The sequence below is a fragment of the Aulonocara stuartgranti genome (assembly GCF_965226115.1).
Source record: "Aulonocara stuartgranti genome assembly, chromosome: 7".
In the NCBI taxonomy this organism is placed as follows: Eukaryota; Metazoa; Chordata; class Actinopteri; order Cichliformes; family Cichlidae; genus Aulonocara; species Aulonocara stuartgranti.
In genome coordinates this window covers 35,915,532-35,938,298 of record NC_138945.1, presented here as the reverse complement: position 1 = coordinate 35,938,298, position 22,767 = coordinate 35,915,532, and the positions used below count along the sequence as shown (strand labels likewise).

The window sequence follows — 22,767 nt, the reverse complement described above, 5'->3', positions numbered from 1 at the left end:
TTAAATTTGACCATAAGAAAGGACTTCAGATGTGAGAGTAGCCCTCTCAAACACTAGCACAGAGACTTTAAAAAAGAAAAGAAATCTAAACAATGATGTGTTATGAGGTCTTGATTGAGTATTGATGTATTCCATTGATATTTAAAGATCAGCAGAACTGATAGGTGCAGACTTGTGGTTATATAGTATTAAATAGTGGTTATAATATTTTGACCTACATGCACCTATTACAAGTAAACTATCATGGTTGTTCAGTGGCCGCCCTGGGGTGCTGTGCTTTTAATGTTTTTTTTTTTTTTTTTAAATAAATAGGACAGGGGGAATGAATGAGAGAGAGAGGGGGAGAGAAAGAAAGAAAACCCAAAGGGGAGAAGAGACGGTGAGAAGGGGGGGGGAAGAGAGAGAAAAAAAAAAAAAACTCCTGGGTCACCTGTATGGAGAAAAAAAAAAAAAACAAAACAAACAAACAGAGGAGACAGCAAACAACAAAGAGCAACATAATAATAGAGAAAACAAAGCACCATCACAATAAACTAGCTAGTCATAGATATCAGTATTTACTAAGTAATAAACGATATTGTGCAGCATGCAAAATAGACAGCGCACAGTGTGCTTTGAGGCAGCAGCCAAGAAAGCTTTAGTCCGCGTCTGTGAATATCCATGTGTGCATACCTGTGTGGATCAGCATGCTTGCATTCCAAAGGTTTCTCCATGTAATGATCTGCTAGGGAGTGTGGGGGGGCCACAGCCCCGTCCTCCAGGGTGTGAAGCGGGTATGGAGGAGATCAAAACTCCAGACATCCAGAGGCCCCCAGAACACAAGAGACCATGGAAGACCAACAGAGGGGCAGCCGCGCCACTGTCCCAGTAAGAGCTGAGGAGAGTCCCAGATGAGGGCTCGCCCAGCAGCCGCGGAGCAGAAGTCAGGGGGAGTTGCAGTGACGCACCCGTGAGCTCCGCCTGCCCCCAGCTGCGCCTGAGTGACCTCCAAAGGGGCCCGAGCGAGCCCCAGGCCCCGACAAGCGGCCGCCAAGGAGTGAGCCGGTGTGCACCCGGACACCCACCCCCAGACACAAAGAACCACCAACACACCGACACCTGAGGGAGTCTGCCACCGGCAGGGGAAGTGGTGGTGGGTGGAGATAGGCCTCCAAACCTTGGAGGGCCTGAGGTGTCCCCAGAGAGGTGGCGTCTGATACCCAGCCTGACATATAGACACAGACATACAGGCACACACAGACACAAACATCCATTCCCACCCTCATGCTCTCATATGCACTCACTCCACACTCAACCAACGTGGAGACAGACATAAAGAGACGCTGTACACACAATCACACTCCCCAAGCGTACTCTACAAACCGGGTCTAGGTACCCTTGCCCCTGGAGGGGGGAATTGCACCCAGACCCAGGTGGTGTTACCCTTTTCCCTGCGGTGGGGAGAGGCAGACCACCCCGACTCCGCAGCAGCAGGGAGGCCCCACACCCCAGACCGCAGTCGGACGGCCAACTCCTCCTACTAGCCCTCCCGCTCCAGCAGGCCGCAGAGAATGGGGGTGGGAGAAGACTCCAAACCTCCCTCCACCCGCTCATTGTAGTGTTGATGCATATGTGTTCTAAGGTGCAATTAAAACCCAGGAGGGCATGGAGCTACCTGCCAAGGAGCAGCAGGTAAGCGCAATATCCCTCCTGCTAACCCTCAATGACTAAGTGTATTTAAAATTGAGAGGTGGGCAACGACGTCAGGGGTGAGGTATACACCCTGATGGTGATTTGGACTCCGTGATTGTGCCCACCCCCAAGATCCTATATGTATGTGTAATGAGAGTGTGAATAATGTGAATGTCTAAGTTGTGGGATAAAATTGAGGCAGAGGCAGCCAGAAGGGGACGGGGGGGGGGGGGGGGGGGGTAGCCTCCTCTGCACCCTGGTGACATACCCCCACTCCAAGGCCCTGCATGTGTGGGTGGTTGTGGAGGAGCGGGAAGAGGGAGGCAGCTGGAGATGGGGAGGGAAGGAAGGGAGGGGCAGGTAACCCCTCCCTGGGGCCAGCTCCCCCGCTGACCCCAGTAGGCACTCCCACCCTCCGCGACCCGCCAGGGAAGGGGGGCCCAGGCCCATCAGACCGGGGCCCAGTGCAGTAGCGCCCCCCGGCTCCACAGAGCCCTGGACAGTCCACCCAACCCCACCACAGAGAAAACTGCACCCACCCCACCAACCACACATCTTCCAGACTACATAAGACGGTAAACGCCCAGGCTGAGATCTTCCTCCACCTCTCCTGTATCTCCCCCTCCTGCAGAGAGTTCCTGAGAGAAGAAAGCTCCTGCAAGATGTGACCATCCCCCCCACCAGTTGAAGAGCCCCCCAGGCGGCTCGATGCACCGGCGGCACCCTGCTCCAGGGCCGGGCCCCCATGCACCCACACGCCCACAACCCCGGCAACACACCAACCAGGACCCGAGCCCCCGAGGCCCGGCCCGGGCCCCAGCCCAGAGACGGAGCGCCCCCAAAACCCCACGCCCATCCCGGACCCACCCAGGGGCAGCCAGGTTGCCAGGTCAGTAACCCACGTCCGTCAGCACAGACCCTCCCCTAGCCCCGCTGCACGCAGCCGCGAGGAAACAGTCACCTGAGAGCCAACAGAGCCCTCAACCGGACGTGACCGCTACCCCGGGTTGAGCCCCCCAAGGAAGATGCCTCCGGGGAACCCCCCGACGCCCTAAGCCTGTCCCTACCCCCTCACCAATCACAACAGTGAAGGCGGGACCAAACTATGACCCCCCACCCCCACTAGGTGATGGAGCTGATAAAAGGGGCCCAGAGGGATTGATCTAATGTGGTGGCAGAGGCTGTGTCAAGACTAATGTAATCTAATAGATAATTTCTATATTGGTTAGAATTAAGATTATTTTTATTTTTCCAGTTCATGAGGACTGTTTTCTTGGCTATGCATAGGGCAGTGAAGATCATATGGGCTATATTCTTTTCTGAAGTGACATTATCTAAGCTGCCCAACAAACACACTAAGGGGGAGGTTGGAATGTTACATTTCAGACACTTCGATAAGTCTTCACATATCTCGCGCCAAAACTTTTGCACTGGTGGACAGAACCAAAGAGCGTGGATGTAATTGTCTGGTGTATTGCCTTGACAGTGTGAGCAGTTGTTGGAAGATGTAAAGCCCATCTTGAACATCCGATGACCTGTATAGTGCACTCTATGAAGTATTTTGTATTGTATTAATTGCAGACTGGGATTTTTAATTAATTTAAAAGTTTTTAAGCAAATCTGAGACCAGAAGTTTTGGTCTAGGTTGACTGATAAATCTGCTTCCCACTTTGCAGTAGGAAGGGATATTGATTCATCTAATTTAGAAAGTGTTCTGTATATTTTAGATAATAATTTGGGGGATTTAAGAGTAAGAAAATGTGCCGCACTTAGTGGTGTTTGTAATTCAACTTGACTGAGGTTAAATTTCTTTTTTACTATGGATTTAATTTGTTGATATTCTAAAAACCTTGTCTTGTTGATCCCATATTGTTCAACTAGTCTGTCAAATGGAATAAATTCTGTTCCCTCTAATATATGTTCTAAGTATTTAATTCCTTTACAACTCCATTCTGGGAAATTAATCATATTATTGTTTTGTAATATGTCAGGGTTATTCCAGATAGGTGTACGTTTGCATGGGATTACTGAAGACTCCGTTATTTTTAGAAACTCCCACCATGCTGTTAGAGAAAAGCTGATGTTGATACTTTTAAAGCATTCATGTCTTTTGATGTTTGAGCTAATAAATGGTAGGTCTGAAATCTCTAGATCCTTGCATAGTGCCTGTTCAACATCTAGCCAGGGCTCAACTAAGAAGGTATGTTTTAACCATTCTGAGATGAACTGAAGCCTGTTGGCTAAGAAGTATTGGTGAAAATTAGGCAGATCTAATCCTCCTCTATCCTTGGTTCTTTGTAGCGTTTTTAAGCTAATACGCGGGGGTTTATCTTTCCAAAGGAATTTGGAAATATATGAATCCAGAGATCTGAACCAATCTTGTGATGGTTTGTTAGGGATCATCAAAAATAAGTAATTTATTTTTGGCAAGATCATCATTTTTATAGTGGCGACCCTTCCCATGAGTGATATGGGTAAAGATTTCCATCTAGTCAGATCGCCTTCTACTTTCTTTAGAAGTGGGATGTGGTTTAGTTTAGTTAAGTCTGAAAGCTTAGGAGAGACATTAATACCTAAATATTTAATATTTCCGGATTGCAGTGGGGCAGAGGAAGAATTATGGAAGGAGCAGTTAATGGGGAGAACTGTAGATTTTGGCCAGTTAATTGAATAATCTGAAACTCTTGAAAACCAGTTTATTAAAGTAATTACCTCAGAGAGGTTGGTTTGTGTGTTTCGCAGAAAAAGCAACACATCATCCGCATAGAGACTGATTTTATGTTCTATGTTCTTACATTTTATGCCCTTAATTGTTGTAGCCTGTCTAAATGCTGCTGCTAGAGGTTCGATAAAAATTGCAAAAAGTGAGGGGGAGAGTGGGCATCCCTGTCTGGTGCCCCTCAGGAGACAGAAGCTGGGGGATGTCTGGTCATTTGTTCTGATACGAGCCGTTGGGGAATTGTATAATATTCTTATCCAGTTTATGAAAGAGTTTCCAAAACCAAATTTGTGTAAAGTTGCGAATAAAAATTTCCAATTAACTCAAATGCTTTTTCTGCATCTAGAGATAATATTATGGCTTCGATGTTTTTATCGTATGAGTAGTCTATTAAATTAAGTAATCTACGAGTGTTTGTTGAGGAGTGCCGACCTTTTATGAAACCAGTTTGGTCAGGATGAATTAAGAGGGGGGTCATTTTCTCTAATCTCTTTGAGAGAGCTTTGCAGATTATTTTAAGGTCTACATTTAAAAGAGAAATTGGACGATAGCTTGAGGGAAATAAAGGGTCTTTGCCTGGTTTTAGCAGGAGACTAATGTTGGCAGAATTCATATTTGGTGGTAGTCTGCCCTTTTCCTCGATTTCCTGCAACATGCTGTGGAATACTGGTGCCAAAATTGTCCAGAATTCTTTGTAGAATTCTGCAGGGAAGCCGTCTGGACCTGGAGCTTTATTATTAGGCATACTTATCAGGGCTTCCTGGAGTTCACTTGGCGTCAGTGGCGAATCCAGTTCCATTGCTTGACTGTCTAGTAATTTTGGAAGAGTTACGTTGTCAAGAAACAGATCAATTTCATTTTTAGATGGGTTTATTTGTGGTGAGTATAAAGTTTCATAGAAATCCCTAAAAATGTTGTTTATTCTTCCAGGATCATATATTGTGTTCCCCGACAAATCTTTAGCAGCACATATAGTTGTTTTTTCTTTATTTATTTTTAGCTGGTTAGCTAGAAATCGACCTGATTTGTTACTGTGTTCAAAATTCTGCAAGCGAAGTCTTTGTATAAGGAATTGTGTTTTTTTATTAATAGTTTCATTTAATTCTAGTTTTGTTTTGCATATTTTGTTCAATGTTTCCTGATCTTGGTCGCACGCGTAGGCTTCTTCTAGTGATTTGATGTTTTTTTCTAATTCCTGAATATTTTTGTTTTCTTCTTTCTTTTTGTGTGATGAGAAAGAAATTATTTTACCTCTCATCACAGCTTTCCCTGCTTCCCATAGAACAGAAGCAGATATTCCGGGAGTGTCATTAAAGTCTAAATATGAAGTCCATTCCTTTTTAAAGTATTTAATAAAGTCTTCATCTTTAAGTAGTGATATATTAAATCTCCAGTTTTTACTTGGCGTAGTATTATTCTTGTGCATTAGTGTTAAAGATACAGGAGCATGATCGCTGACAGCTATAGGATGAATCTCAGTGTCTGAAATGTCACACAGCAGTGAGCTGCTGACCAAAAAATAATCCAGACGAGAGTAAGAGTGATGAACATGCGAGAAAAAAGTATATTCCTTACTGGTGGGGTGAAGAGAGCGCCATGCATCGCAAAGACCAAAGTCGTTCATATACTGTTTGATTATATTTGTGGACTGCCAATTGCGCTGAGTTCCTGTTGTGTTGAGCCTATCCATTTCTTCATTTAGTCCAAGGTTGAGGTCACCGCCAAGAATGAGTGTGCAATCAAGGTGTTCAGAGAGTGCACTAAAAAAACCGTGGAAGAATGAGGGTTCATCAACATTTGGACCATATATACTAACAATACATAGTTTTTTGTTCAATATTGATAGTTTAATAATTAGAAATCTACCCTCTGGATCTATAACTGTATCGAGTACTGTAAAATTAACATTTTTATGTATTAAAATTGCTACTCCCCGTTGTCTAGAATTATAACCGGCTGCAAACACGTTAGGAAACTCAGGTGTTTTAAGTTCATTTAAACCTGTGACAGGCCTGTGAGTCTCTTGTAATAAAACAACATCTGCCTGTAGTTTTTTAAGCTGGTTAAATATTTTTAACCTCTTTCCTCTGGTGCCAGCTCCATTTACATTCCATGTGACAAACCTCAGCATGCCCTTAATTGTGCGTGTATGTTTAATGATGTATGCTGGGTGTTTCGTTTAGACAGGTGGAGAGAATATGGAAACATCCCTTGTTTGTAAATAGAAAGAGAAAAAGAAGTGTGGTGAGAGACTCCATAAGTCTGACTATGTGTGTGAATATTCACTAATATGAACAAGCGTGGCTTGCTTATGTGTCCTGCAAGTCTGTGCGTACTGTGAGGCTGTTGTGAATGTGCTGCCGTTGAGCTGATGTGTTTGCGTGATCGTGTTGTGAAAATATGGAGAAATAGAGGGTGTTGTTTGTAGGTGAGTGGGGGAGTAGGTGACCACAGCAGTGAAAGACAAGAGAAAGAAAGAAACCACATGAACTGTGAGCGACAACAAAAAAAAGGAAACGAAACGGAAACATTCCAATTAAAGCAATGACGGAGGGTGACGGTGTTATATCTGCTATGACATCCTACTGATATTACTAGGTTAAACACATTTTAAAGGAGAAAGTGTGAATGAATAAGAAAAGAGTGTAGCGGGTTCTTATCTAGAGTGCAGTCAGTATAACCACGGTGTGGTGCCGGGGTCGCGGTACAGCTGTCCGTCCACGTAGAGCCGGTCCACGGCGATGACAGCACGGGAGCCTTTCTGGATGAAGCTACGTCGAACTGGGAACAGGACCTTGCGTCGTTCCAGGATCTCTTTGGGGAACTGGTCGTTCACGCTGAAGTCCGTTCCTTTCAGCTCTCTGCCGCGACTCTTCACCTGTTCCTTCTGTTTGAATTGACTGAATTTGGCCACAATAGGCCGTGGTCTCCCGGTCCGCGACCGCGCGCTCCCCAAGCGATGTACTCTATCGAAGTCGATGTTCTTTACGGTGTCCTCCGGCAGCTTCAGGTGGATTTTAATGAAGTTTTTCACCGTTGCCTCTGCGTCCTCTCCGGCAGTTTCTGGAATACCAGAAAACACAAGATTATCTCTCATGCTACGGGCTTGTAGATCGATAACGGACTCTTTTATTTTTTTATTTTCAATGTTTAGCTGGGTCACGTTATCGGTGAGAGATTTAACCGACTCCCGTAGCGTGGCATTTTCAGCGGCAAGCGTTTCCACCTGCCGCTGGCTGAATTCCAGGGATTCTCTCAGAGATTTAAATTCCCGGTGTAAAATCTCCACCAGGGACAGCCTCGCATCGAAACTGGACAATCGCTTGTCGATTGACTCCAGGATTTCTGCGATGTCTTTGCCGGCAGGCGATGTTGTACCGGGGGAGTCTGCCTGGCGACTTCTCTTCGATGACGGCGTCTCGATTTTGGCCGGGGAAGATGCACTCTGGGCCTTATGCATTACTAAATCTTGAAAACAGCGGTCGATGTAATCTTGGAGAGCATCTAAACTCTCCCCGTTGTCCTCCAGGGTGTTAGAGATGATAAAACAGATGTTGTTAGTTATATGACAATTGATTAGTATATTTGGTAATACTGAAGCTTGGAAAACCTTTGTTAAACTCTATGCTACCATTTGCTTTTTTCTCCGCCAAAATCTCCGGCGTCTGACGTCACCTACAACATCACTTCCGTCACTTACCTCCTCACTTCCGTCCTCTGTGCTTTTAATGTTCGCTAGGGCGGTGTCTGTTCTGCTGTGTTCTTCTGATCTTCAAACCCACACACAATCACCTGTGGCTCATCACGGCTGATGATTCTCAACTGCATTTAAGGCCATGATGGCATGCTGTTCCTCGCTAGTCCGGCTCTTTCTCTTCTGTATTTCCCTGTGTTCCCCAGTGCTTTGCTGACATCTCTCTATATCTCCTCGTATAGATGTCCCGTGGACCCAACTGGAGGAGTGTGATTGAGAGTGGTCACAGTGTTGGATTGGGCAGTGTGAGTGTTTCTGTTTCTTGACTGTACAAAGAGTAGAGTGAACATGTGTTTCCCCCCACTACTAGCCCTGGACTCTCCCTTGGATTCCCTGGAACCCCTTTTCCCTTGTCACTATATAAATGTACATAATCTCACGGGTGTTGTAAATAAACCCTCCTTTCGGATCAACACATATACTTTATCAAAACTGAAACCTGTGTGGACCATTTGACTACATTTTGCTTTAAGTTGGTAAAGTTGTCCATAGCCATAAGGATAAGAGCTGATGGAGTTTTGAACAAGTTTCACCAGGATCCAGAGAAAAGGCACTGGAGAGAGCTGTGCTGGTCTAAAAACAGACTGGAGTGTGCACTTTGGCCTGATTTCACTGCCAGAATTATGCGGGAAAAAATGTGATATGTAATTACTGACAGAGAACCTGCTGTAATGTCAGAATGAATCAAGAAAAGAGAGAAAACTGCACAGACAAGCAGCAGAGAGTGAAGATTATACAGTAGTTACAGTAGCTGAAAATGGAATCATGCCTGGACTGAATGAAACTCAAAAAATGTTACAGCAGAAACACAAACAGAAAACTGAAAATAAACTTCAAATCTGTATTTCAGAGGTTAAGAATACCAAAACGTGATTATGAAGTAAGCAGTGGATGAGATTTTAAAATGTGATATCATTAAAATATTAAGCTTTAGTTTGTTTCACCGGTTTTACTTTGTTCTCCATCACTATGACAACATTTGATTACCTTGAAATGCTTTTACAGACGATTACTGTCTGACTCTTCAGTGCCAGCAATGCAACAAAATCTACAAAGTTCCTGCCTGCATACAAATTTAAACCTTTAACTAAATCCTTCCTCTGCATTCCCCAGGTCACACCCTCCTAATGTTCCCTCATCCTGCCTCATTAAAAAAAAGGAAATGGGTCAATTTCCGTGGAAATTTTTGCCTGAACACCTGAGGTTAGCAAACTCAGTATCTACTTTTTAATCACTCCCAAATTCTTATAAAAGCAATTTTACAAGAAAATTCATTTTATAAAAAATGTAATAAACCAGATATAATTGCTGCTCTACAGTTTCTTCATTGGGTTCTTTATTTGTATTGAATTTATTACTCCTACCTTATTATTCACAGGTTTTATGTTTTTGTTGTTGTTCTAACTGTGTGAACTTTATGCTTAGGTTTATTATTATCATCATTATTATTATTATTCACAAAGAGAAAGAGGCATCCACCTCAGAACAGACTGATTGACGTGCCTATATATCTGAGCAAAGAAAGCTTCTACGTATGACGAGGTGTCTAAATCCACTAGAAGCTTGCATAGATAACCAGATGTTCTCTGACAGCCAAATCTGAGCTATAGAGTGATGTTTGATTATTCCTGTGACTGTAAGACTCCTTGGAGGAACTGGGATATACAACATGGTTTCAAACTGGTTGCTGGAAAGCAGACAAAGAAATGAGGTCACAGGAAATAGGGAAATAAAACTACGAGAGCCTGCAATCTGTTGGAGAACATCAGCACGAACCAGCCAATAAATATTATGAACCGAACAAGAGAACTCGGATCAGATACAGGAATGAAAGCAAGAGAAAGATAAGCTCCACCCACAGGTGCACCAGCAAAGACATGCCAGCCCTCAACAGTCTAAGAATTTTTAATTAAAATGAGTCTAAAACTCTGATTTCTCCCTCTAATCTAAATCTGTAATGTGCAGCTTTGATCAGAACTCTTTCTCACTGAAACCTGGGAGAGAACCAACAATGGTTTAAGTCCCGCAATTCCTTTCTGACTAAAAACACATAAACACAAGTTATGTTCCCCCACATGAGAGTCAGCCTGCAGCACTGCGGAGAAACAGAAGGACGACACAGCATCCTCCACTAAACCAGCGTTGCCACAAGCGCTGACATTTAAACAAAGTTTGCTAGCAGTGAAATTTAGTTTCTTTGGTCTGAAACAAGTAGACTCTGCTATTGTTGTCATATTTAGGTTCCCAGTGCCCATCCGTACCCAAGCCACATGATGCGCAAGTAGATCCTTAATTATATAGAGTTTGGTGAGTCGTGATTGCCAGGTTTGAATTTTTGGCAACAGCAGAGTCACAACAAGGCTTCTGCACCTTTATTTCAGCATGCTGGATTTGAAGAAGACTCATTTAAATAGTACCTCTCATTCAACCCCATTAACCTTGTTACTTTTTTTTTTTTTTTGCTTCTCCTTGATTTCGTTTTTATTGTCTAAGAGCTCTGCTGGTGCAACATTTTATAATTGCATCAGATCCTCTAATATGACCATGGTCACAGCTAAATTTATCCCACGATTGAAAGCATAATTTGAAAGGAAAACAAACAACGACAACAAACGGCGTCCTGTATTTTTGTTAGTGCCACTATCTCCAAAATATACATCGTACGGAGTACGTCTCACTACCATGTTGTAAACCCATCCCTCACACTCACCTCCATCCAATCCACCCTGTGTGCACACTCTTTTTCACCTCGTGTGTGCACACCATTCATTGCTTTGCTTAAATACCTCCCTCTACTCCTGGTAGTCACTCCTGTAGTAACTACAGCTCTGCACCTCACCCTTATTCTTGAAAATCAGTACCAGCGCATTTTATCTCCACTGCTCTGTATCCTTTCACTCTCGAGGACTTTGCTAAACAATCTGGTATTTATATTAGAAATCTAAGAAGCTTAAAGCTTGTAAATATCATTGATGGTAAGCTGAGGGTATACTTTAGTAGATTTGACTTAGCCAGGATTTCTTTATGTAAGCAGGCAGGACAAAAACTAAAAACCTCAGAGATGATGGGCGTGATATTGGTGGCTATGAACTTTCCCTGTTAACTCAATATCTGTGCATGCTCATATAAAATGGGGCATTTCACACATCATTTCACTCTTATTTTGCACAAAATTTACCAATTGAATTCTGCGTGCTTCAGCTACAGACATTACCAAAGTAAGATAAAGATCTCTAAAGTACCAAGAATAGACTTTATAACCCAAAACTGAATTTCCTTGAATTTCCCAAACAAGAAAACTAGGGCTAACTGACAATTTGATGCATGCTTTTACATACACTGTGCAAGTTCAACTTCTGAATCTGCTAGCTGGTCTACCCGGAAATGCTTTAAATGAACTACAACTGGTTCAGAACTCTCCTGTCAGACTTCTTACAGGACCAGAAGTAGAGATTACATTGCACCTGTTTAAAAGTTCTTCAACTAGCTGCCTATAAGTTTCTGTACTGATTTTTAAAACATTTGCACTTACTTTTAAACCACTTCAATATACATATCTCAGAAGCTGACAGTGAACACACGTCATGTGTTGCATTGCAGGTTTGTGTCTGGTGTCAGCATTTTCAGTTTCCGCGTCTTTCCTGTCCTGTCACGTGTAATTATCCTCAGCTGTGTTCCCCGTGTGCTTCCACTTTCCTCATTACCTTCTGTGTATTTATGTCAGAGTCCCCCTCTGTTATGTGTCGCGTCGTCCCTCATGCTGTGTGTTTCCCAGTGTGTCCTTGTGTGCATTAGTTCTATTAGAGTTTCCCAGTTTAGTTTAGTTTAGTTTTGCATGTTTTTTCCCCTGCCAGCCAATAAAGCTGTGGTTTTTTGAGTTTATTCCTTGTGTCAGTGAGTTTGTGTTTGGGTCCAATCCATGCCTGCACACAGCCGTAACATGACAGGTAGTTGCCAGGAGAATGGTACTTGTCTGACTGCACTGCACCAAGTGTACAGTTTGGTGGACAGTGTTAGTTTCAACGACAGGAATTCATAATGTTTCAACATACTAAGACATTTTGGACAATTTCATACTTCCAATTTTGTGGGAAGAATTTGGGGATGCCCCCTTCCTACTCCAACATGACTGCAATGTCATGTTGGAGGCATAGATTAGGCATAGATTAGCGAGTTTGGTGTGAAAGAACTTGACTGGCCTGACCTTAACCAGACAGAACACCTTTGGGACGAATTAGAGCAGAGACTGCAAGCCAGGCCTTCCCATGCAACATCAGTGTCTGACCTCACAAATGCACTTATGGACCAATGGTCAAAAATTCCCATAAACGCTCTTAAACACTATGGAAAGCCTAGACAGAAGAGTTGAAGCTGTTATACCTGCAAAGGGTGGGCCAATAATTATATTAAACACTATGGAATAAAAATGGGTTCTGGCTCAAGTTCATATTGATGTGAAGGCAGATGAGCGAATACTTCTGGCAATGTAGTTAATACATCTGTTAACTGTGAAACTGTTAAAGGATTAGTGATGTGTCGGTCGCGAACGAAATGGCTCTTAGAGCCTGTTCTTTGACGTGAACAACGCGAGCGTGGTTTTTTTTTTTCTTTCTCTCACCCTCTCTCTCGCACTTTTTTTCCACGTCACTCCCCACGCGAGCCTTGTGCTTTGCGCTGGGAAGAGGGGGGAGGGGCTGTAGTTACGCTGGCAGTAGCACAGGAACAGAGCGGGAGGGAAAGAGAGAGAAAGAGAGCCAAAGTTTATTCATACAGGCCCATATGACAGAGAATATGCATCTTCTTTTTGTTTTCGTATTTTAATTTATATTTAATTGTGTTGTGGTTTGCAGTGTTTTGTGTTGTTTCACTTTAAATTTGTTTAAAAGGAAAAAGCTGAAAATTTAAATAGTTAAAAGTTGAAATGTAAATAGTTGGTTTTTATATTTTATAATTTATTTATTAAATTTTATGTGGAGTGAATAAATAAAAATATATTTATGGTGGCCCCTACAGACAAAACACGTACAAACTCCAAAACACAACAGAAGTGCTCCAGTCTAGCTTTGTAGTGGACTACTCTGGAAACATATTATATAATACACACACACACACACACACACACACACACACACACACACACACACACACACACTCTCACAAAACCCACAAACACACACAAAGAAATTTGATGAAAGCATGTCACTGTGTCCAGGAAGTGAGATGCTACAGCCAAACCAGATACAGGAAGTGAAAAGCCACCCAGTCACTGTGGAAACTGGAGGTGGAAGCTAAGAATACTCCAGACTGGTGTGTGTATATGTGTGCGTGTGTGTGAGAAACTCAACTGTGGACAGCGTGACAAAATAAAACCAGGAAGTGATAAAAGCTCTGAAATGAACAATTTTATATTTTTGTTTTCAAAAACATGTTTTAATCCAAGCTGTTTGTTCCAATGCTCCTCTTATTGGTTATTTTCTATTTTATTTGGAACATTAAACTAATTTTTGCACAGAAAGCAATAAAAATGTCCCAGATGAGGAACTCCTTGGCTTCCGTTCTTATCCTGCTCAGTTCTGTAGACTGCGAGAAGTGACTGTTTTCACTTAGGAGCTTTCCACTAGATTAACTGTATTATTCCTACTGAGCTTTGTGTTTGTGTTGCATAGACACAAAAGTTATTTGTTATAGGTGGTGGATAAGCAGCTCCAGCCACATAAAGCCAGAGCCCGGTCTGTTTCACAATGTATTTTCTTCCTGCCACAACAACTGCGGCTTCTCCAGACTTTGTTTATGGAAGATGCAAATTTCAGACAGAAAAATGTCCAAACTGTGGCTGCTTTCACTATCATTTAAGCTGAGTCAATAACAGCAATGAATTAGGTTTAACGTGATTGTTGTTTCACTAAATTGTGTGAATGAAACGATCTGGCTTGATTCTGACTGCCAGCTGGTGTACTTTAAACAGCTCCTTTTGGCTGTTTTTTTTTTTTTTTTTTTTTTTTTTTTTGCATTTTTCATGGCACTAAAATTGGGAGGCCATTTTAACTAAAACAAATTACAGAAAATGTAATTTTACCCTATAGAATCATGCAATATCATCCAAAATTGAGAGCATATCCCTCTTAAACCAAAGACCTGTTTTGAGCACTTACACTGGAAGATGTCTGAAAAGCTGGGTTTTAAGGCTGCAACAGAAGAACATTTGTCTCATAGACACGTCTGGTTGCCACCCTGCTATGCCTACCCCTAGTCGAAAAGGTTATCATCCATTCTACACAGATGATGATCAAAGAAAAAGTAGCCCAGAGTGTCACACTTCCAGTGGTTGTGTGAATAATTGCATGAAGAACAAAATAAAAACCCAATGGAGTCTTCACCCCAGTAACCTTTTACCTTAAGTTACCTTTCTAACATGTGGTTAAGTTTGTGGAAGGGTGTATTTTAATGGTCTGGGAAAACCATTAACCTTTTCTAAACCTAACCATGAGGTTTTTGGTGCCTAGACATTACTAAATTTATAAAAAAAAATAAACAGTGAAAAACAAACAGTCAAAACAAAATGTAAGCCAAGAAGGTGAAATGTGAGAATACATTGGGCGAAAGCAATGATCAGGAAGAACTCTAGAGGTCAAAAAGTAACTAACAGGCTCTTGCTAGATGAGAGCTGTAACTGTCCAGTTGGCAATCATATTGGGCCATCTGTTATGGTCCCTGTGTCCGCAAGGCTACATGTGTTGTTCACTCTTTCTCTTTCTCTCACCTCTCCGCCTGGGCGGAGCTCACCGCGGGCTCCCGCCCTTGGCCCACACACCTGTTGCCCATTATGTGCTTGCCATTTAATGGCATGCATTTAATGGATGCAGACAGTCTCATCGCTGGATGATTGTGCGAGACACATTAGTGAGCCTCTAGCCTCAGTAAAGTTTTCGTGTGTAAATCTGTAATTCAGCTTAACCAATCTTTCTTGTTAATAGTTTTCCCGGACCCGTAACCTACCCGCTGTGTGGACGTGTGTGGAGAAGAGAGCGTGTGTGAGAGAGCTTCCCCTTCCCAGATTTCCCCCCCTGGACCCTATGAACTCTGAATTTCCCCCACTGTATATATTCTGCACCTGGTGATTGTGTAAACAAAACTCTGTTTTTTGGAACTGAACTCTGCTCTGCGCTTGAGTCCCCACCATCGCTTGAGCCACCATCTCTTTGCAGAGGGAAGAGTGAGTTCTCCAAAACTAGGTCTAAAAAATGAACCCAATGTGGGTACCTTATTTTTATCAAAGCGGGGTCTGTCACTTCTCTAGACCAAGCAATGGTTAAACACCATAGCATACCTGAGTATTATTGGTAACCACATCCATCCTTTATGACCTCAGTGTGCCCACCTTCTAGTGACTGCTTCCGGCCTGATAATGCACCTTGCCACAAAACAAGAATAATCTCAAACCTATTTCTTGAACGTGACAAATGACCTCATTGCACTCAAATGACATCCACAGTCACCAGATGTCAATTTAACAGAATACCTTTGGTGGTACTGAACATCCATTCAACACAATCGACAAATTTGCAGCCATTGTATGATTTTATCCTGTCAGTATAAAAAATAAAACTTCAGATAATTTGCTATCATTGAAGTGTGTTATGTCCTCGTCAATCTAGTAGGTGACGTCAGTGGCTTTATCTTTTATATACATCTAATTATTCATAATCTATTCCATGATAACTGTCTTGCCACGTCTCACATGTTTAGTATAGCAGTCTTACCCAGTGAGGAATAATATTCTTTTCTGAAATGATGGAATAAGAGAGTTTCTTAAATTTAAGATTAGATTAGAAGTAGGCTTAATGGTTTATGAGAAAATATAAAAAATATCCGACCAAAGGGATTTAATGTTAGCACACTTGAAGAAAACCATGGCATTTTCAGTAAGAAATCTGCATAGGTTTTGTGCAATTTTGTGTACTTTGTGTGTTTTCTTAATGTGACTTGTGCTGATACGTTTGGAGCAGCTGTTGCAAACTGAACTCGCAGAATAGATGAGCTGCGGCAAAAAGATGTTAGTATGAAGTTTGTCTTCAAATTCCTCCTGTGCCTGCACCATTTGTGAGGACATGTGTCAAAATACAACAGACATATATGCCTTCACAACATCGACACACACACACACACACACACGCACAGTCTGGGAAAGTCCTTATGATAGCAGGTTTCACACTCTTCTCATTTATGCTTTGTTCCACAGTCTGACAGAGTGTTCCAACACATTTATAGCCTGGGGAGTGCGTGCGTGCAATTGTTTCTCTGTGTGTTTGAATGACTTTGAGAAAATGCAAATGGAAATAAAACTCCAGATGAAATTGTTGCTGTTCTAACAGCAGCCAGACCACGTCGGCTCTCTCCCAGGACTCATTAACACTCTTAAATATATATTTTTAATGATAAGACAATTTGATAGACTGGTGTTCTGTTAAAGCTTTAGCAGCAATTTGTATTACCACACAAATATTCTGAGGTTGCTATTAAAAGGAATATTTCCACACAGAGGCCCCTCATATGCATTTTACAACTAGCCATGAGGTGAAAATCACCAATGACCTCAGCTTTGCATACAACTGTGACTGTCTACATGAGAACATTTGGGAAGGTGTCAAAATGAACCAATGCACATGATATACACTATATTGCCAAAAGTATTTGCTTGTCTTCCTTCACACATGTGAACTTGAGGGACATCCCAATATTAATTCATAGGGTTAAATATTATGTTGGCCCACTCTTTTCTGCTCTAACAGCTTGAGCTTTTCTGGGAAGACTTTCCACAATGTTTAGGAGTTTTTTTTATAGGAATGTTTGACCATTAATCCAGAAGTACATTTGTAATGTCAGACACTGATGTTGAGGGAGACCTGGCTCACAGTCTCTAATTCAAAGGTGTTTCTATCAGGTTGAGGTCAGGACTCCGTGCAGGTCAGTCAAGTTCTTCCACGCCACACTCGCTCATCCATGTCTTTGTGGACCTCACTTTGTGCGCTGATGTACAGTAATGTTGGAAGAGCAAGGGGCCGTCCCCAAACTGTTCAGACAAAGGTGGGAGCATGAAATTGTCCAAAATGTCTTGGTATGATGTTTTTTTTGAGCAAATCCATTTGTTGATTAATTATTAATTCATGTACTAATAGGGACATAGAATAGAGAGACCAAATGTATAATAATCCACATTTCATTGTTTTACTCTTTGGTGAAGTTGAGGATACAATATTTTTCTTTATTTTAAATAATTGTTTGCTAATTTGTTGTTTGCTTGTTTTCTGGAAGCTGACACAGTCTCTAAGGGGATAGAGTTTTAGGGATAACTGGAGGAGAGAAGCTGCATTGAGGCATGTAAGACTGCAACTCTCCTTCCTGGTCGAAATTCTGAATAGTGACATTTTGGGGGATTTAATAAGTTTGGCCAGATTTGTAGAAATGAAAGCTGCTCCAATCAAAGTGGGATGGATACAAGACCAGGTTTCACACCGAAGGTTACCCAAATATTTACAAAGCTTACGCCATTTATTATGGCATTTATTTATTTATTGGACACCACTCAGGCAGTCAGAAATTTAAGGAGAACATGCGGCTAAACCTGTCACTCGTGCTCTGATTTAGGAGGGGCCCAGAGAGTCCGTCTTTGTTACACGCCGACTCAATATTACATTTAGTGAACTCTGACTGACATATGCGAATTATAATTTACCCTTAGCCAGCAGTTTAAAATTTCCTTCAATAGAACCCAAAAGTGCAAAGCAGGACACTGGCTTTGAAGAGAGGAAGCACTAGTTTCTCGCTTCATTTTGTTCCTTGCCAACCTTCTTATCTTAGTTCTTGTTATTATTTTATATGCTTGCTGTGTTTTATATTTTCTGAGAAACAGCAATAAATGCTGTAACAGTGAACAAGCTGTAGAGAGTGTTATTTGTGGTCATGTTGGGGGCCAGCTGAATCAGTTTTTATTGGTGGAGCACAGAAGACTGTCAGTATAAATCATTTAGTTAAGTATACACACATACATTTGAGGAATGCAACAATGCAATATGAGTGCTGACAGATATGAATAGTCAGACAGAACAAAACAGAGGCTGAATGCATGCAAATGGTACACTGAGACAGATGATTAAGACATGCTCATGCACAATCAGAGCACAAACGATACAAACACATATAAACAGGTTATAAAATCTTTGGTCCTTTCTTTGGGACAATTTTATTGAACCATGAAACAACACTTTTGTGATTTTCCAAATAAACATTTCACACCACCAAAATTTGTTTTTGTTCCCAGTGTTGGAAACTGTAGGAGGCCTTATGGGGGACTCAGCGTCCCAGACCAGTCCATCCTCCACTCTTCATCTTTGATGTTTTTACTGCTTTATTTTCAGCTCATAAGTGGTATAATCTGCACTCCCAACACCTACTTAATGATCTCTATTGACATTTAGCAATATTTTTCATTCACATAATTAATAACCAATATATATGCTGTATATATTGGTTACAGTATTGAAGATACTTAGAAATAACGCACTGGGAGATAAAGTGATAAAGAAATTTAAAAAGCTTTGCATTAGAAATTAGCAACATAAAGCAACATACAACATAGAGAAAAGACAGTAAATGATCTCAGACACATAAACATCTCTGCTCCAGGATAAAAACGTGTGCTAACACATTTCTCCCAGGCACGTCTGAAGCTGTTTTATTCCCCTTCTTTCCAAATATGTATCTTTCTCTAACACACATGCACACAGTTACATGTCTTGATTTTGTAAATCTATGCCTTATATTTGGTTATCAATCAATATGTCAAAGCTAAAAGTAACACTGACCTTTGTTTCTTGTATGTAAACAAGCAGATGAAAATAAAACATAAAATATGGAGAATGATCTGTTATTTTCAGAGGTAAAAATGAATAGAAAATGCCAGAGGTGGGACCAAGTCATTGTTTTGCAAGTCTCAAGTAAGTCTCAAGTCTTTATCCTCAAGTCTCAAGTCAAGTCTCAAGTAATGTCAGGCAAGTCAGAGTCGAGTCTCAAGTCACTGGTGTAAAAGTCCGAGTCAAGTCACAAGTCTGAAACTTTGAATTTCAAGTCCTTTCGAGTCTTTAAAAAACAAAAAACGAAAAAAGAATGTTGCAGTTATGCTAAATGTAAATATTAGACCATGTAATTTTAAAATCTGTGTTTTTCTCAACACATGACAAAATAGTGAACTTAGAAAATATACACAAATTGTGAAATTGCACCTCTTTAAAATGCAGCTCAATTAAACCTAGCTCCAAGAATAATTTTCACCGACAGTTCTGAGATAAGCTGCATGTTATTCTTGGATGCGGTTGTAGGACCAGCTTTAAAATCGCATGACAAAAATATCATACACATTAAAAAAAACTGTATCACCAACGTAGCCTGGACAACATTTGCTAGTTAGATGAAGTCAGCTATCTCATCTTAGCATATTTATATGCATATTTATAATCATATGGTTCTTGGAGTGAGTGCATACACTCATGAAGTTTAGTAACTTCAGGTCACTGCAACAAGCCCAGGTACAGTTTACCGACGGATGGGTGCAGGACCTTGAAATGCACCGTGTAGAACGAAAGACCATCGTACGTATCATAAGTTTAACAGTCTCACAAATCGTCTTCATAAATACACATTCGTTAACCGTTTATTAATAGGACCTTTGAGCTCAACGGTAATTAATTAGTAGTGGAAATAATTTCTGGTACGCGTCACAGAAATGTAGCAGTGACAATAATATTGTATGCTGTAATCGTACTGGACAATTAGTGATACAAAACAACAGTTTTATCCTGTGAATAAAAGTATATGTTTTTGTCAATGTACCATAATAACAGAAGCGAAACGCAATATTGTGTCAGGACAATTCACTATTTATGCACAATAAATAAAGGAGCATAGCGCCACAATTTCTGTTCAGCGCCAGACTTGCTTGTAACCTATATCACCAGTTATGTTATGAAAGTGACGTATTAACTACTAAAAAACACTGACCTTTGTGTAAATGCTTGGAGCAGACTAACCTGTGAGCTGGAGTGTTCTGGGACGTTATATTTGACCTTTGAATGGCTGCAATCCAGACCATCCGTCGCGTCTTTGTTACTTCGGAAACATGGCTTGAACAATTTCTCTTCAACGACGTAATCCGATAACAACCGATCTCTTTACCCGTCGGCTTCCCGTGGCTGTCATGCGACCGGCTACTGCAGTTAATAATACAACAGCTTCTTGACATTTTTGTGTTTCTTTTTATCGCTGTGTAACTGATTTTAATTGAAAGCCTGCGTGCGCTAGTACCGCTTGCCACGAGTTCCCAGAATCCTTTGCGGTTCTACCCGTGAATGACGTCACATTTTCAATCTCTATATAATATGCATGTTAAATTTTATATTTGGGGTGAAATATCAAGTCTTTTCAAGTAAACCGGTTCAAGTCCAATTCAAGTCCCAAGTCATTGGTGTAAAAGTCCAAGTCAAGTCACAAGTCTTAGAACATTATTTCAAGTCAAGTCTAAAGTCATAAAATTAATGACTCGAGTCTGACTCGAGTCCAAGTCATGTGACTCGAGTCCACACCTCTGGAAAATGCTCTTGATGGACTGGTGACCTGACTGGGGAATAATCTGCCTCTAAACCTGTGACAGCCCTCCTGTGACCTGTGAGCAGTTAAGACATGTGCAAATGAGTGGGCATCATGTGAGATGTCTGCTGCATACTCCTCCCAGTTAGTTTCCTTGCCTAAACCATTAATTTATCAATTTTCTTAACCTGGTGTCTCATTTAGGCTCATGGAGGCAGGGACTGTGACTGAGATAGACTGTGGGAGGAAGCCAAAGTATCCAGAACCAAAAAGCTTTATTGATAGCCACTGAAGTTTCTAAAATTGTGCCTACATTTTTAAAGATTATTTGAAAATTGCTTAAGGTTAATCAACAACAAGGACAAATCTGATGAGCTGTATCTAAAAAACAAACAAACAAACCCCTTAACCCCTCAGAAGGGTTTAAAAAACCTTTAATTTGAGCAGTAAATTAATTGTAAAATTGTGACTGAGGACTCATAAGTCATCAGACTTGTCTGTACCTTCAGTCTGATGAGACATTGTGTTTTTGTAATCAGTGTCAGAGAGAATGGAGGGACGATTGATGTGAACAGATAAACTGAAACAACCATGTACCTACATAATTGCACTTAAAAAAAATGTGTCTAGGTCATCAATCAGAAAATATCTTGTTTGTGTGTACCCCCTTGATGCGCCACTCTTGTGATTATGTGTTCTGTGCATGTACCCTATGTACTCTAACGGTAATGCCATATTGTCAAATATCAACATATACAGATTTAGACATTTTCCTGTAATTGCAGGGGGAGCCTTAGAGAAACTTTACCACACAGTCAAATCAGGGTTGATGATTCTGTCATCTCAGTGAGACTAAAATACAAATTATAACAGTATTCAAAGAATGTCTGTCTGGATACAACCAGTTAATTTATACTGTATACATTGTGCAGTCTTTACCTTACAAATATATAAAGTGCTCTGAGATAACTGTTGCCATGAATGAACCCTAAACGTAAATAGAGCATACAAAACCCAGGTTTTACTTACATACAACGAGGAGAACATAAGTCTTTGTATTGTAACCGCTGTAACGTCACCCTTTGGTCTGTGTTTTGCTTTCTAACTTTCAGTTTTAGAGCCAGAAGTAACAAAACTGAGATGATGAAGTGGTGTGCTAAGTTTTCAGCTAATGGTAGCCAGCTACCTTAGCAAGCTGCATTTAAATGCAATATGAGTGCATTGCACAGACAGAGTTATACCTGTAATGAGTTCCAATAAAAATACACACAAAATACTGTAATTCCATTGCACCAGTGCCAACAACACAGGTTAAGAAGTTTATTTCAGTAACTTGAATAAGCTGAAGTGAAGGCTTTCACAAAGCTAGCAGCTAAAACTCACTATATCAGCACCAATCTGATTGCCAGTTCAACATATAATATTCAATTCATTTGAATTTTGGTTGTTTAACCCAGTATATATATATAAAAAATTTTTTTACTTAAAAGTATATACTTACACTGTTAGACACAAACAGAAAGCGTGGAAAAAGAATATAGACTTGGAACTAATAGAAGCAAAAGGACGATATGATGTTGATTTTTGCAGTGATGATTTAATTGGGAAATTTGGGATGTAAAAACACAATTATTCAGAAATCTAAAATGCTACAAAGTTATTTAGGAATTTATATAGAAGTAACATAATTGAATACAAAGTAGATCTGCTAAAACTGGCATGATCTCTGTTATTTACATTAGTCTCCAAGCACACAGGCCTAGAGACTATTCAGTGGACCATTCAAATACTCCCCCAGTTAATCACTAAGCAGCAGTAAACCTGTGAAGATGTAAAACAAAAAACAAGACCGTTTGGCTTCAAAGGAAAAGTTGCATCTTTGGAAACCTTTATTTTAAAGGTAACCTACTCTCTGGTTTGTGTTTGTAGACATTAATGTCTTCTGAGCAACAACAGCAATCACAAGATTTGGTGACCGCTTTGT

The 22,767-nt window shown here is 41.0% G+C and overlaps 2 protein-coding genes across 3 annotated transcripts in view; both read right to left on the bottom strand.

Annotated features, from left to right (window-relative positions):
* The window catches only part of sh3bp2 (SH3-domain binding protein 2), a 94,526-nt gene extending 82,747 nt beyond the window's left edge, over positions 1-11,779 (bottom strand). The window contains exon 1 of one of the 2 annotated variants that reach the window (XM_082538324.1): positions 11,677-11,779. The gene's annotated coding sequence lies outside the window, so the exon portion shown is untranslated. The remainder of the gene's footprint in view (positions 1-11,676) is intronic. The other variant, XM_082538323.1, reaches the window with a different exon arrangement.
* LOC309709450 (uncharacterized protein) lies at positions 7,062-7,902 on the bottom strand (the record flags this gene model as incomplete). Its single annotated transcript, XM_082538068.1, has 2 exons — positions 7,769-7,902; positions 7,062-7,453 (listed from the first exon to the last, which is right to left on the bottom strand). Exons 1-2 carry the CDS (start codon positions 7,848-7,850, stop codon positions 7,062-7,064), a joined length of 474 nt encoding a protein of 157 aa, XP_082394194.1. The 5' UTR covers positions 7,851-7,902.
* Positions 11,780-22,767: the final 10,988 nt, after the last annotated feature.